A 17053-nucleotide genomic window follows, 5' to 3' on the forward strand; every position below is an offset into this window, starting at 1 on the left:
CCCTAATGACCATTAAAATGTTAGTGGTTCATATACGTAATCAGTTATGGATATATATATATATATATATATATATATATATATATATATATATATATATATATATATATACATATACATACACACACACACACATTTATCCTGGTACTCAACACAGGTGGGGGAGTCAGTTCCTCCAAATGGCACATCGGACACGTTGGTGATGAGCGGTCAGTGGGGATAGGCTATACATTTCTTTAGGTGACGTCACCAGGCAACTGGGAAATGCCAGAGGGAAGAAGGGTCAGGACAAAAGGAAGAAAGCTGAAATAATAGTCCTGGTTTAGGTTATGTTTACTGAGGTGACAATGGCAGCCAGAAATAATTGGAGCTGTGTCGGACCTGCAAAGGTGCACCCAGTTGGCCGGGCAGCGAGGGCATATGCCTAGGGACTTCACACATGTCATTACTGCCATAATTGAAGACAGTTTTCGAAGTTTTCCAATTTACAGGATGCTCTTACAACAAATCGCAGAGCAGCAACTTGTGAAATGTTTCATATTGAGCAGTCCTTGAACAATGAATTCTGCTCCGAGATCAGAAGTGGCAGAAATAGAAAGACTTCACAGCAAATCTACCAAAGTGGATTTCATGGCTCGTGTGACTGGTTATTTCTCTCAGATACAGAGCGGGTTTCAGAGCTCGCTTTGTTTCCAAGTCTGACGTGTCAGATGAAAATAACAAGACCCATGAAAAGCCTGGGAGGGGGATATATTTTTTGATGATGAGGAATAGAATGGACATGTTCAGAACAAACATGTGTGAAATAGGAATGCAACATGGGATAATGTTCTACTATTGGATGATATTGTTTTTGAGAGATAAATCTCTGTATCTCCCTCATCATCTGCAGGGCCAGCACCCAGTTTATGTCAGCCCTTAGGCAACGCAGTGGGTTCCCATGACCGTGCCAAACTCATCACTTCAGTACGATCCAGTTATCTTATTTTTGGAGGTTGCATATCTATATCCTTTATTTTATGTCCGTTAGCAACAATTGTGTCTGAACCTACTAGTTAATGCCTTTGGTCTTGTAGTCTATAATAACTTTCTCTACCAGTTATCTAGATAATTTTAATCTATCTCCACCATGTATAGGTAACTCCAAGCAGGGATTGCGCTGTAAGATGTGTAAGATCGGGGTCCATCTGTGGTGTTCAGAGGAGGTGTCACGCCAGCCATGTCTAGGGAAGACGGTAAGAGGCTACATATTCATATTCCCCTTTCTCAATGTCCATACGGTTGGATGACCAGTCTATTCATTAAACCTACATATTTCCACATGTATAGAGAGTATTGCGCAATATCCATATCTTCTTCCTGATATTACTTATTGGGTTTTTTACAGTCTACATCTTTTCGGCGAAATTTCAGTTCTCCTCTTCTAATCCATGAGCCTCTTTCTAGCCCTAAGGAGTCTCCACCAGTACCTGGTAAGTCATAAAATACAAGACTTGACTCTCTGGCATATCTATCTATCTATCTATCTATCTATCTATCTATCTATCTATCTATCACATATCTATCTATTTATCTATCAACCAGCACTAGCAATTCCACCTGAAAATCATAAGGCAATTATTTCACGTTGGCATGTTGAATGGCATGTGGAAAGTGTCTGGGTATTTTGGCTATGCTGGTGAAATTGTGCTTGCCAAAGCAGAAAATTACTGCCTACCCATGAAAGATTACTTTGGTAAAAACTTCCAAACAAATTGTGGAAAGTATTAGAGATTTTTCTATCTAGTGAGAAATTCCGATTGTTGAGGTCGTGTTTCTACAAACTCGGAATTATATTTTTGGAGAGATGGAGAGTTTATAGCAAAAATAATATTTTTGTGCGGACTCAGAAGTATGATGAAGAACTATCAGCAGCAGATAAACCAGATGAGCATCAACTATTTAATAAATCTCCCAAATACAAACTAGTTTAAGGTCAGGATCACACACACGGGTTTGATGTAGTTTGCGTCCACACCTGTGTTTGGCTAAAAATACTGAGCCGAAAACTGCGTGTGTGATCACGGCCTTAAACTATGAATCACGCGTAAAGTTTTTGGAGCTAAAGCTAAAAGTCAATCCAAAATATAGGAAAAGTAAAAAGAAAAGACTGCTAGGTCTCCTCTCTTTAGGATCCACTACTGTGGTTGGCTCAAAAAAACTGCACCAAAAACTGCATGTGTGATTCCAGACTTAGGAGAATTGCTGCAACACAACTCAGGCAACTGAATCCAGAACTAAGAGATAGTGTGAATACCCGGCCGTGGAGACCCCAGTTCTCAGCACCCACGAAATGTCTACTCCCTTTACAACCTTCTTAAACATTAACTTCAAGTGCATTTTTTGGACTGCAGGATGCCCCTTAATGGCAGCGGGCCCCGACATCTGCCCAGTTTCGCCAGGGGCTGACACAAGCCCTGGCTCTTTCATATCAATTTATTAAAAGTGGTTTTATGTAGACACAAATTTAGTTTTCCATTGACACCGAGAAGGCCTTGCAATGTCAGAATGTTTTTTTTCAGGTTCCGCGCTTCCATTGAATACATATGTATGAGGGTATTAGGCCGGGTTTTCATTAGTAGTGCTTTATTCAGAGTACATTGCAGAATCGTACTGGTCGTCATATTGCTCTTAATAAAAGGATCCATTTACCGAGAGCTTTTTAAAGACGTTACCACATCTGTGCCTTGGATGGAAGACATGCAGTATTATCTGATGATGCCACTGGCATTGTCTGCCCACTGCTCCATTTGTTATTCTCTTTGTGTATAGATTTTTCACTTCGTAATAAGCCTATTTTTCTCCCGGTAAGAATCTCTCTCATCATTTTTCTGTCTCTCCCTCCCATTCTGAATAGCTGCTCCGAGAGGTAGGGTCGATCCGGTGTACGAGACGCTGCGCTATGGAACCTCTCTAGCACATTTCAATCGTTCGACATGTAGCAGCGTGTCTGAGTCTCCCACCCGCAGCCTGGTAAGTGAACGGTAAAGCACAAGCAAACCTCCCTGGCAGAGATGATTGATGCTTTCAGAAGTCGCATTCTAAATAATAACAGGTGTATCCGCAGCCGAGCGCTGATCATAGATTTTCTCATTGTCAGTTTACTAAACCTGGATGTTTCTTGCAGAGCGAAAAAGAAGAGAGAACAGATGATCCAGAGGGCAGTATCCAAAGCAGCGAGGAGAGTCCAAGCCACCCAGGTGAGAGAGGAGACATCAGTGACCTTAAATGGGGCAACGTCCCAGGTGGTTTGATGGGCAGTCATGCCCTGAGGCCTCATGCACATGACCGTAGTTTTTTTGTCCGTGTGCTACCCATAATTTTTCGGATAGCACACAGACCTATTAATTTTATATGGCGCCATGCACACGACCATGATGTTCACAGATCCGTATGGGGGCCGCAAAAACTCAGGACAAATAATTTTACAGTCCAGATTTGCAGCTTGACAAACTGGTGACATAATCTTTTTCCATTGCGGATCAATGAATACTGATGACACGCGGACGTACTACGGAAGGTTTTTTGCACACCAATAGACCGCAACGGATCCGTGGTTTTGTGGCCTGCAAAGCCACTACGGTCGTGTGCATTGGGCCTTAGTGCAAGCACCTATGTAAAGATTAGACAAATAGCTGGAGGGGCACTTGCCACGGGTGCTGTGTGGTATAATGGCCATGAATAAAAAGCCGACAGATGGTTGTACAAGATGGGTCAGAAGTGAATCTTGGGTCACAGAACATCTAGCTACACCTCTGCTCCTATCATGCAATCTTCAAGGTATCTGCTGAAAAATTGCCCCACGTACGGCCAACTATAGACTCCATCTTCCATCTGTCCGTAACCCCTATAACTGGCCCGCCATACCTCAAACTGTCCTGATCTCTAATCTCTTTTCCTATTATTTTTAGTCTTCCCTGTAGATGAGGCCACCAGCGAGGATTCACGCAGTGTGACGGTGAGTGATTGACAGGTGGGGTAGGGGCTGTCCAGATCATTTGGCTATATAGCGCTAATATCCATCTTTGTCTCTGTATGCTCAGAGTACAGTGTCAGGAGGCAGGACAAGGAAGGAAATCTCTCCTATGTACTGCTACGTGGCTCTATATAAATTCCTGCCGCAGGAGATCAATGATCTACCACTGCAGTGAGTACCAGGCATTTTGCTCCCTTTGTATGCTTACTAACACACGTCACATGATCATGTACCTCAATACCATTATATATTTATATATTTACTATACCACCACTTGTCTTGTTGACGGACGCTCATCTAGAATCGAATATCTTTGCTCGGCAGTAGTCTTCCCATTGTAGTCTATGAGGGTTATGGAAGACTATAATTGGGTGCCTCTGCTCTTAGATCCCTACTAATGTGACCTACAGATCGGAGAGAGTAGTAAAGACAGTTTTCTAGGGCTTGCATTCATTGTATAATGAAATTATGCAATTTTCCGATATACTTTGTGTATCATTTTTCTATGGTTTTTAAGATCTCTGCTTGCAGTCATTGAATTGAGGCATTTTATTGTTTACTTCCAGAGGATGAAGATCTCTCCTGGTCATGTGATGCTCATCCAGGTGGATGGCTCGGATTACTGTACTGTAATGAGCTGTGCATCGGTGTGACCATCACATGACCAGAGCCATGAAGGTTCCCATTCAATGACAACAAGCGGAGAATTGATACACAATATATAATAGAATATTGCATAATTTTTCATTATACAAAACCCCTTTTAAGAAAGGGCTTTTGTTGCTAGGAAAACCAGTGAATACTCCGGGATTAAAATAATATTTGTAACTAAAGAATGTATGCCATATCCAATAAATGTGTGAATGATGTTGGTCCCAGCTAGAATCTACACCTATCTCCAGAACGGGGGTCACACGACCCCTATCCGGCCTGGTGAAGCGGGCGTGGGCCCGCGCCTGGACGGAGAATGAATGGAGAGGTGACTGCGCATGTGTCCAGCTCTCTCCATTCATTCCTATGGGAGTTCCAAAAACAGCTGCGCAAGCGGCCTCCTCTCCATTTCTCCTCCGTCTGGATGGGACGGCCATCCCTAGCGGGAAAGGGTCAGACAACCCCCATTCTGGAGATCAGTACGGGACCCAGAGCTGGGACCCCTGTCTATCAGACGTTTATGGCATATTCACAGAATGTTTCAGTTGCGTACACCCCTTTAACCCCTTAATGCAATATCACGTGATAAAGGTTAAGAGCAAGTATAGAGCGAGTTCACGGGCTGAGCTCGCTCCATACACAACGGGAGATCACTAGATTCCGCCGGTTTAACACCTTAAATGCCGCAGTCAATCGCAACCGCGGCATTTAAAGTGTTAGAATCAGCCCCCTCAAACAAGCTAATGTTTTTTGCCCATTTCACCCCACAAATAATTTGTTTTCAGCTTCCCAGTACATTATGCGGTACAATAAATAGTGCCATGAAAAACTACAACTTGTCCCGCAAAAAGCCCTCATATGGCTATGTAGACCGAAAAATAAAAACATTATAGCTTTTGGAAGGTGTGGAGGAAAAAACAAAAGTGAAAATCCGAAAAATGGCTGAGGAGGGAAGGGGTTAATAAAAAAATTCAGCGTATGAACTTGTCAAATGTTTCATACTGAGCAAGACCTGAACAAAGCCTTTTATTCCGTGTATCGAGGCGGCCGGTAACAATAGAGACGTTTTATAGCAAATCTACTAAACTGGTTTCAGGGCCTTTCTGTGACTCTCTCACTTCAAATCAGATATTCTTCAGATGTCGGGGTATAGATGGTTTCAGGACTTGCTTTGTTTTTAATCCTCGCTTGTCAGATGAAAACACTAAGACCCCTGATAAGCCCAGGAGGGGCACGTAATTCTGATCACGAGGGATAGAACAAGCAATTGAATGAAGAGAGGGAGAACGGAGGGTTAGTTAAAGCCCAAGTACATGAGGATTATCCATTCTTCCATGCAACCCATCAACCAGTATACGACCGATACTATCAATAATCTAGGAGCGAAGTGTCAATATATCGGCATGATAAAAATATGGCTAATAAAAACAGATTTTCATTGGTCATGAGTCATTTTGTTTTGTCACTATAGATGCAGCAATCTCCACTATTATTGCTGCTCATTGGTAAGATAGTGGAATAATCCATATGTCTCTGAGCACCTTATGGATGCTTTTATATATAGTAGTTACGTCGCATTCTTGCTGTTGCGTAGTTTGCCACCACAGCGAATGCAGCAAAAATCCATACAATATCTAGAACCGTGATCTAGGCTCTGCAGCAGTTGCAAAACCTACAACTTCTGACAAAGAGCTCCAAATCCATTCTGGCTGCCGGCAATCACCACTAGAGGGAGCTTAGGAGTTTACTGCATACTGTTTATATTTTTTTAAACAATACATTTTTATTGAATTTTCAAAGTTTTTTTTACAAATACTGCATACGGTTTATTAATTGAAATCAATAGTAAAGCAGTATGCAGCCCTTAAGCTCCCCCTAGTGGTGGCTGCAGGTAGCTGGAATTTCTGTGTTGGGGATTTGGAGCTATATATCAGTATAATGGAGTTGGTAACCCTATAAAGACGTATTAATAATCAGAACAGAATTATGGACCTACAAATAACATGGTGTTAAAATGTGGATCACTTTTAGGCTTGTTTAGCTTAAAGGTTCTGTTCATAATGATTGCAAAGTGGAAAAAAAAATAATAGTTGAGATTTAATAAAGCGGACATGTTGTCTCATCCAATTTCTCACTTGTACGGACTAGTCACAACCTTGGACCACTCACCTGTCACAAATCAATATCACAATTACTGTACACCATTCACTACTATTGGAAATGTAACCAAGAAATTACCAGTATGGAGTGGTGGGTGCACATGTGCCCGACTTTTTCCATCCAAGTCTATAGGAGTGATAGATACATTGCCCAAAGACTTAAACTGAGACAACCATGTATGAGCACGGCCACCTCTCCATTCAGTCTGGTGCTGAATACAGCGATTGCGGGCATGTGAAACGTCTGCCAGGAGCCCCCGTTCCCCTAATAGGTGGGGGTTTCAGAGGCACTTCTATTTCAGCCGCCCATTTTACTATGCCCTACCCACCCTTAGTTGCGCCCTGTCCATTATTTCAACCTATGAGCACTAGTGTATTTCCCTAGTTAAATTTCCATAGTCACATATAGGCAGGGGCAATCTTAGTCTATATGTACCAAACATACAGAAGTGTAGCTATAAGGTGTGCAGAGGTCCCCATCACACCCGGGCCCTATGTATCATAAATGGCACATGGTAGTTGGCGTGCCCTGATACAGATTTTGTATTGAGACGCTTTTGCAAACGTAGCATATGGCCTCAAGAAGGGTCCCAAAAAATAGTATAAAGTTCATTGGATTATCTACCAATGATGGTCCTAGAACAATGGTGCAGCGATACTTACAATTTCAACACTATGGCTACATGCACACATTGCGTATTTTGCAGCGTAAAATACACATCAAAACCGCAGCAGTACGCAGGAAATTTGCAGGTAAAAACCGCACCAGATCGCACATTTTTTATGTTTTTCAGTGCGGTTTTTAAGTTTTGATGCGTAAATTGCAGAGTTTTCATGCTCTTGCGATTTTCCTCTGCACTAGGCACATAGAATTCGCAAGTGGAAACGCAAGATAAATAGACATGCTGTGGATTTTAAAATCCGCACCGTAGGTCAAGTTACATGCGGACAAATACTGCAGCGTGTACATGAGTTTTTCTGGAATCTCATTGTCTATGCTGGTACTGTATTATGCTCTATTACACGTAATACGCATCGTATGCATTGACCCTAAGGGTCCTTTTACACGGCCCAATTTGGGCTGCGAAAATGAGCGCCGGTCGGCGAGACAGCTCGTCAATTGGTGCTCTATTGCAACTGTCGCAAGAAGCAATGATCGGTAATGATTGGGGACGAGCGATCATTACTATGATCGTTGGTCCCCATACATACCATCATGTCGGGAGCACATCTCCCTGTTTACACAAAATGTTTTGCCGACTAGCAACCATTCTTTGGGCCATATAAATAAGCAGATTAGTCGATGAATGAACGTTTGCTCATTCATCGACTCATCATTGTCATGTTTACACAGGCCAATGATCGGAAATGAGCGTTCATATAAAAGTTCATTGGCCAGTGTAAAAAGGCCTTAACACTTGAGATTCCCTAACAACTTCACATCCTATGTAAATAATCTTGGTAATAACTGCTCTATTCCAGATATAGATGTATATCAATAGCACACAAGAAAATGGCGACAGCACACTGCGAACACCAATGCCACCAAATATAAATAAATATGCATTACTGATAAATCTACTTACAATAGTGTGGTTCTTAGTGCACATTTTGATCAAATTGTGTGAGCCCCCCTGCCACAACAAGGTGACCTCTATAAGGCGGGTCCCTATGCTGCATACACACCCAGAACTGGGACTAAACCTACATATATCTGGGGATTTTAGGAACCAGTATTTATAATATATATATATATATATATATGCACACAAGATTCATAGATAAATCGATCATCTTCCGTCACCCATTGCACAAGATTAACTATATAATCAATTATTTATTAACCATTTCAGTACTGTGTAACGGTTCAAAAAATATTAATGAGGAACAAAATAAATATATTTATATATATATATATATATATATATATATATATATATATATATATATATGCATCAATGAATGCTCTTTTGAGCGCATATTTATAGTTTTTACCTTCATGTATTTTCTTTAGTGCTCCCTCCTTATCTTATTCTCATCCTCCTATCCTTTGTTTCCTATCCTGTTCTCCCCCCCCCCCCCCCCCCACAGGCCCGGTGACAGAGTTATGGTGATGGATGACTCAAGCGAGGATTGGTGGAAGGTGAGAAATCTAGATTTTATGGTCTCAGCAGGTAGGAGCGAGGAGCAAGATGCAATAATCAAGTGAAGTGGAGAAAGCCAGGTCTTATATTGTCTCAGAACGGTTAGCGCCAAGCTAAGCTGTATCAGGAATAAGAGATAGAAAGGTGTGAAACAATTGGATTGGATAGAAATGAAGAAGATGTGGATGGAAGAGAGAGAAGATGTTTTTTATACTCATCATCTCTACACATATGCAGGCATGTAATTATTCATGAGTGACCCCTCCACCCACAATTCCTCCGCAGTGTCAGCCTCATTCTACATACGTTATTGTCAGAGTATCCAGGCCCTCCTCTGTGTGTGGGCAGACGATTGAGGTCACACTGTGATAAACACAGAGGGAGATCAAGGAGACATGCGGAACATAGAAAATATAAAATGGAGAGAGATTAAAAACGATGACAATAAAAAGTAACAGACAGCTCTATACATCCTACATTTATAGGTTTCTAAAGATGGCCATTCAAGAAAACATGTCCTGCCGACACATCCTTGGTCCCTAGGGTCAGTTCAAAATGAGATTTGTAGCGCTTTTTTTGATGCGTGAACCGCGTCGGAAATCACCAGAAAAAAAAAAGGCCCAAATCACTCTCCATTGATTTCAATGGCAAGCAGAGGAGGATTTTTTTCCCCGGGCTGCTTGTGGGAAAAAAAAAAAGGGGCATGCTCTTACTTTGAGCAGTTTGCAACTCTGACCTACCATTGAAATCAATGGGAGTCAGAAAAAACCTGCAGAGCTAATTTTGAGCATTTTCTTGCAACAAAAAAAAAAGGCAAAAACATCGCTGCCAATTTAAAATTTGCCAACAAAAAAAAGAAAAAATATTTTCTTCTTCTGCTGCAAAAAAACTCCATGTGAACAAGGACTACTGTGCCACAGGCATCTCTGGGGCCTGATGCCCCCCCCCCCCCCTGTATTTCTGTGATAAAAGAGACAAATCACATAATGAAAAAGGGATTTTCCAGTTCGTCTGGTCATCAGAATTCCTTAACATCCCCCACATGTCACAAAGTTAAGAAACTATGTATGACCACTTTTAGGGGCTTAGTGGTCAAAAATGCAGGGAATGCAAAGTGGACTTAACATTAGGGCTTACTTTAAACAGCTGCATTATGGCTCCATGCAACCTCTAAAGGTGGCCATACGCCTATTGAACTCCCCATATATCGAAAGAAATGTCTGCCGCTGCCTGACAGCTCTGGCGGTGGCTTTTCTGCCCCAGGAACAAAACGATTGGGCATTGAAATTCAACATGACTGATGCTTCTTCCCCCAACATCAATTGTTGGGGGACGGCCCACATACACATAGATGGTCGGCCAGTCCTGTCATCATGTGTATGGGGGCCGTTAGTAGTACAAAGACACAACAAAGCACATATAGAAGTCTATGAGCCATACTGTACCTTTATATGCCTCCAATATCTTATGGAAGCTTACAGAGCTTTTTTCGACATGGCTATGTGCATGATGTCTGAAATAGAGATTATATCATGACCATTACTTGCAGGGAAAATGTTGCGACAGGACTGGCTTCTTCCCGGCAAATTTTGTGCAGCGGGTGCGGATTGGGGAAACTGTTTGGAGAAGCACAAATACATTCCATGGCGTGAAAGAACAGGGGCAACTAAGCGTGAAAGAAGGACAGGTAAATATTTGCCATTACCCCTATGGTCTACATTGCAAAGTAATTTAAGCAGATGAAAGTAGTCTTGCATCTGTGAATATTCAGCATTAGACTCCCCTTTTAAGACTACGCCGATATTTAAAGGACCTCCAGTCATATGCTGTAAGACATAGGGCTATGAACATGGAGATGTACAATGAACTAGATCAAGGTCTACTGCCCCATCCCTTATATAAAGCAGATTATCATATTTATTAGCTTGATAGAAGAATAATGCTGGGAATGTCTTTCCGCGTCGATCATATCTAGATTAACCCTTTTAATAGTAAGGCTGTCTGCATGGGCAAACAGGATGGAAAACCAAGAGAACTCAGTTCAGGGCCCAGGTACAGAGGACACGGTATAACTAGTTCTGGAAAGAGGACAAGGCAATATTCTGCTTGGTCTGCCTGTGATGGAGAAAGACCAAATGACGTTGCTGTAGAACCAGAAATCAATGGATTGTCATAGCCTGGGTAATGTAGGAACTCTACTCCCTCAAAACCCATGACTGCAACATTAGCCCCAGATGTAGTACCATACCATAACACGATCAAACCACTCAACCCATGGTTATAGATTTAAAAATAGAAAAGAGACATCAGACACCTGGAGGTATAGACCAGTATTACCAAAACCATTCCATTACTGTTGGGGCTAGTATCACCTCAGAGGAGGACTCCGCAAATGCTAGACAACAATACTGTATTGTAAAGTGGAGTTCTGGCCAACAGATTAAAAATCAGAGCTCAGCTCCCAAAATGTTTTACTTACTTGAATGCCATAAATTCCTGGGGCCTCAAAAGTTCCTCCACTAGGCCATAGCTTAAGTCTATGCTGGCCAAGATACATGACAACCGAGCAGCACTGGCATGGGCCACCTGGCTGGCAGCATTACAAGTTGGTATAGCCAGCAGAGACTTCAACCGCGGTCTAGTAGGACAGTCAGGGAGGTCTGAAATGGAGACAGACTGTGTTCACATTAACACGTTCAGCACATACGCCATAGGGCACAATTCACCTGATGGAAGCCAAAAGAGTGCCTGTTTTCCACCCCCCAGGGTGGTATGTATGTATGTGTTTTTACTGTATAGGTAAGAGCAGCAGACTGTGCTTTCCTATACAGTGGGCCACCGCAAAAAAGCATAACGCATAGTATACATTTTATTTTTAACATTATGGCATTATTGTGGGCTTTACAGTGGCTTATGTTGGAGGTATATATTGGGGAATACTCCCCATGTATACCTCCAACATATATCCCCCAGCGTCATGTGAACAGAGCCTAAAACTTTCGTGAGATGTAAAACTCCATGGGACTGGCCAAAAGAAAATGCTGAACAGAAACAGAAAAGGATAGCCGATAGCCTTCCTGTTTATACCTAGAGCGGAATATCTATGGATGCCACTTCACAATCTGTCCAAAATGTGTGATCTGTTCTACCCTCAAACATCTCTATATGCATTCTTTTTCCTCAGATTTGTGTGGGAGTTGGAAAAGCCGAGTCCGAAGGTCTCATTAAAGTGTCAAGTGGAAAAAAGAGAGGCCTGGTACCTCAAGATTGTCTGGTGGAGATCTGAGGGGCTATATTGGCGCTGGCACAGATATATGCTGCTCCTTGACAGTGACTGAGCTACAAAACGGATTGTGATCTTGTGCAAAAGCAATAAGGCATTCAGGGGGCTCTGATGCTACTGAGTGGCGTGGTAACATTGCGATGACCCTACTTCCACCTAAGAACCCTGGCAGTGACATCTTATTGCAGAACCTATAAATGCTGCATCAAGCCTCTTCCGATCTGTATATATAATTATCACTACAAGTATATAAATGCGTATTTTGCAATATGTCCACCAGGTGTCAGTGACATCATGACTCAGGGTCATCACTTCAGGAAAAGCCTCAGTGACTTCATACAAGGGTTGTGATGTCATCAGTATCAGCCCTAGGTTTTCCCAACCTTGTAAGTTTGCTGCATGAGGCTTTCCCTCCCAGCACAAAGCACTTGAGGAGTAGGGTAAGTGTCAGTCACATCTCTCTTTCTTTAGAACTAAGTGGGAGTAAATATATCAATATTTATATACCTCTTTAACACAAGTGTCACAAGAGTGTGCGAACGACAGTTCATAGAGTGCAGATTCAGCAGGATTGTTGCAAGTCGCTCTTTTAATGACATGCCGTGCGCATTTTTAATGGAAGAGATATAAAATATTCATTTTACATGTCTTTCACTAAGCCTATGATCTAATACCTTTGGAAAAAAAAACAAGCAAAGTTCAAATATATAATTGGAGGAAAGCATAGGGTGCCATTTACAACAAGAAACGGCAGCGGGACTAGAAGAGTAGACCACATCCAAATTATTTATAGATGAAGGAGAAAGGAAGGTGCATCTCTTCATAGGGAGAGAGCGGTGCATTACCGAGACTTGAGTGCAGAACAGAGACTATGGCTTGTATATATTTATTAGGAGGGGGGTGTACAGTATCCTTAAAGAGATAGCGTTCTTACACAGACTGATGAATTCACAGTGCACTTATATACATATAGACTAGGTGCAACAATTTCAAGAAAGCAAAGTACATACTATAGGTTTGCAAGGATCTAAGAGAACGCATGGGGGAAATTATGGGAGGGAGGTCTGTTAGAAGAATAGCATGCAACCGCAAGTTTAGGAGCGGCTTTTTAGAGTGCAAGGTGCAGCTATGACGTAACTATGGTGCGCTTATCTAGAGCATCAACGGTGCAAGCAATTTTAAAGAATGAGCAAGCAGAAACAAGGCAGAGCTTGAATAAAAGCAATCGATCAGAGAATGCAAAGAGCTCAGTGCCAGAGATAGAATTGTGCCCACCAGCACCCATTCTGTCTCCATTGCTCATCCACTCATTATATGTGTGTGTGTGTGTGTGTATATATATGTATATATATATATATATATATATATGTATATATATATATATATATATATATATATATATATATATAAAAACTATGTGTGCACGTCCACCCCCACATCCAGCCTCCAGGCTATTCCGTGTCCCGTGCTCTGCCTGTACCATATCTGTCCTACACAGAGCCAATTATCACAAGACCCTCTGGCATCTCCAGCACTTTTATCATTACCCTTTTAGTGCTGATCGGGGGGATCAAGTACCGGTGTAAATATATATATTTATAAATGACGTTTATGTGTCTGTGAAAGTTGTCACTAAAGTCAGAGGAATGAAATCCCTTCAATGACGTACCAGCCCTATAGATAACTAGATCCTTTTAATCTTTTCCTTTATTTTTTTGTATAGCTGTGTCAGCTTTAAGATCCAATGAATAATTCATTTTCTTCCATTGCTATATCAGTCACCTTCAAAGCTTTCTTCCATTCTCTTTTTACCTTTTAATTTCTACTTTATATCCAGTCGTGTCCTTCTGCCCTTCTCTTCCGTTGCCCTTATCTCTACATTCTCGTTATTCTGTAGATTTATTTGTATTTTTGAATAACGGTCTTTATTTTATATTATTGCCTTTCTGTTCTTAGTCTATTGTCATGTTCGTATTATTATGCAGTCTATACTCCGCTCTGATACTTGTCACGTTTTCCTATTCTGTCTTAGCCTCATTCTCTCTTCTTATACTTTAGTCCCCCTTCTTCAATCTCCCTCAGTCACTAACTTCCAAGAATGACCTGCACTTTCAGCAAACTTTTGATATGTCAAAAATATATCAGAAGTTTTGATCGGTGGGGGTCCTGGTGCTGAGACCCACACCTTCTGGGCCAGTGGTGTCCCCTTTAGTAGTGACACCCTGTGACACCATATGAAACACTTGTCTTAGTACATTGCCCCCTTAGTTCGCATGAGACAGAATTTAGATACAGGGTTAGGGCAGAAGAGTGACATGTTGGCGGCCCCAACCCCCTGGCACATGCTCCACCAAGCTCCAGGTAGCTCCAGAGCCGTACTCACCACTTATTTCAATAGGAGACAGATCCTTTTATAGACGTCACTTCCCTTACTCATTGAAAATCTTCTCCCCTATCTTTCACCAATATCAAACCAAAGCCCCTTGGCTCTGTTACGACACTTCCTCCATCTACCATTCCTCTGCCCACTACATTATTTTTCCGTAAATCACAAAACAGATTCACTTCCAAAAGCCAGAGCTCTGCTCCCTCACCTCCAACCTGCGTTAACCCATTTTTATCTTCCTTTCTCGTCCGCTGCTCTACATCCATCTTCCCTTCTTGTCCTCATTTCTAGCCTTTCTTTCCCTCCTATCTCCCTGAATTCTCTCCTCTCTCAGTCCGCTCTGTTGCCCACATTCATTCCGCTCCATTTCTTGGTCTTGTCCTTAGGGCTTGCACGGCTTTTTAATGCCATATTCTATTTTGCCCATGCTGCATTGTATAGCAGCGCTGAGACCCTTTATTCTTGCCTTCCTCTCCACAGCTGCACTATCATTATTACGCATTGCCTTTTAAAATTTCAGGACCCAGTGACCCGTCTTATCAAGAAAAGTAGCGTACCACCATTGCAGTTTGCATGGTCTTAAAGGGTTTACCTTGATACACCTTATTACTATTGTTTCCCATTAGCAGCAATAAAGGACCTGATAAAGGCAATAACCTACACAACTCTATGATATTAAAGTGTTATTAACTCTTTATTGGGAGTATTTTCCGTTTATGGTTTTCAACCAGACACATTTACACGATGACTAAAAAGGTTCTCCACTATTAACATTCAGGTGCATCACCAAAGCAAACCACTGGTATGCCCTACCTGCCGGGGGAAAAAAGTGGCGATCCCGACATGATGAAAGAATTAGAATTAGGAACAATAATATTAAATACGTAAATGTTCCCATATGATAAAGAATGTCTTGCAATAGTTATTCAAGGCATCAAAGAACGCCCTTGTCTTTCCAACCATCGGTGTGTACCGCAGGCCTTAAAAATATTATATGGATGGCAAAGGTAAGAGTGGCTAACACAGTGGCAGACCGAGCTTGTGACATACTTAACCACTTATTTTACTGACCAGCGTGTAATACTACATTTTCCCTGAAATGTGTGGCCACAAGAGTTTCCCCAGTGAAGATGGCCGGTGGATCCAGAAGGTGGACCTGCATCCGGCAGCTGATCTGATGTCTTGAAGAACGAACTACTAGAAACATTTTATGCCATATCCATATCTGTCTGTGTATGTGGTGGTTATAGTAGCGGTTAAAATTGTAGGTACAAATGTACTTACTACCTTACTTCTAATGGGGTATCTCAAAGGCGGTGATTTAAGCCTCATGCACAAAGTGAAGTATAGTTCCGTATGAGCCGAAGGCCTCCTATGTGATGTTGTATGGTACCTCCGTGCCTTCGTAACGGCATGCCAGATGGTGTTATAGTATGGTGTTATAGTATGGGCGCATAGATTTCTATGGGTGCCATATTACAAGGATCTAGAATACGGCCGTGTGTAGGAGACCTTAAAAGGAGTCAGTTCTGGTACTCCAACACAAACCAATATGCACATTTTGACTATTGAACATGGTCCGGTATGTCAGCCCTTTTGCTAGAAAAGTGAAAAGGCATCTAGATTGGAGATGGGAATGAGCCAAAATGTTGTCGCCTTACATGCCGCCTGAGGTTCACATCGCACCTTGCCTTATAGACTGCGCCTGTCTGACCTATGATCTATGAATTGATAAAGTGCGTTACCGCCAGCTCGTAGAACCGGAAATTAATGCGGGTGTGATCACATTAGTCCTAACAGTACTTTGTGGGACAGTCATGTAATGGACCATCCTCGGTGAAGATATTGGCATGCAGGGTTATTGCTTATCAACACAGTGGGTTGCAGGCATAGATTTTGGATGGACATGAGAACATATGTTGTCAGCTGCAATCCACCACATACACAGTTTCCTCCTTGGCTGATGCAGAAAACATTCACTACAGTAATCCCCAGTCATTTTTAGAAGCTTACCAAGTCCCAATCAGCTAAAAAGGTGCTTTTAGTCGGATGAGAAAGAGAGGCCAGGCTACCGCGGGCCTCCCACCTCCCACCACTGGGCCGCTCATCAGGGCAGCAGGGCACCCTTACAATCCTTTGCCAGCCAACAAGCAGATCGGCTATAAATAATGAGCGGCTTCCTGGCTTTATGCACACCCAGTTAGCTCTGTGCATTACGCTCCATTAACCCCTCCCCTACTGCGGGAAAAAAAATGACTAGCAGACTCCACCGGGTAATTTTCAGGAAATCTAAACCAAAAGAAATACACATTTGGGCACATAGAAATGAGTAAAGAGGATCGAACAGATTTATTATTTTACCTTTTGAGCCTCATTTAGGTAAAATCAGCCAAATCTGCTTATTTCTCCATTAAG

General features: G+C 42.0%; 1 protein-coding gene across 1 annotated transcript in view; it reads left to right on the forward strand.

Annotated features, from left to right (window-relative positions):
- Positions 1 to 15333, forward strand: part of STAC2 (SH3 and cysteine rich domain 2) — a 34695-nt gene extending 19362 nt beyond the window's left edge. Inside the window, exons 3-11 of the mRNA XM_075845366.1 lie at positions 1138 to 1235; positions 1388 to 1472; positions 2897 to 3012; positions 3167 to 3239; positions 3951 to 3997; positions 4083 to 4186; positions 8917 to 8968; positions 10519 to 10656; positions 12154 to 15333. Coding sequence (XP_075701481.1) covers positions 1138 to 1235; positions 1388 to 1472; positions 2897 to 3012; positions 3167 to 3239; positions 3951 to 3997; positions 4083 to 4186; positions 8917 to 8968; positions 10519 to 10656; positions 12154 to 12255 — 815 coding nt within the window. The 3' untranslated portion in view covers positions 12256 to 15333. The remainder of the gene's footprint in view (positions 1 to 1137; positions 1236 to 1387; positions 1473 to 2896; positions 3013 to 3166; positions 3240 to 3950; positions 3998 to 4082; positions 4187 to 8916; positions 8969 to 10518; positions 10657 to 12153) is intronic.
- The last annotated feature ends 1720 nt before the right edge of the window (positions 15334 to 17053 follow it).

This window comes from Rhinoderma darwinii, chromosome 13 (assembly GCF_050947455.1).
Source record: "Rhinoderma darwinii isolate aRhiDar2 chromosome 13, aRhiDar2.hap1, whole genome shotgun sequence".
Classification (NCBI taxonomy): Eukaryota; Metazoa; Chordata; class Amphibia; order Anura; family Rhinodermatidae; genus Rhinoderma; species Rhinoderma darwinii.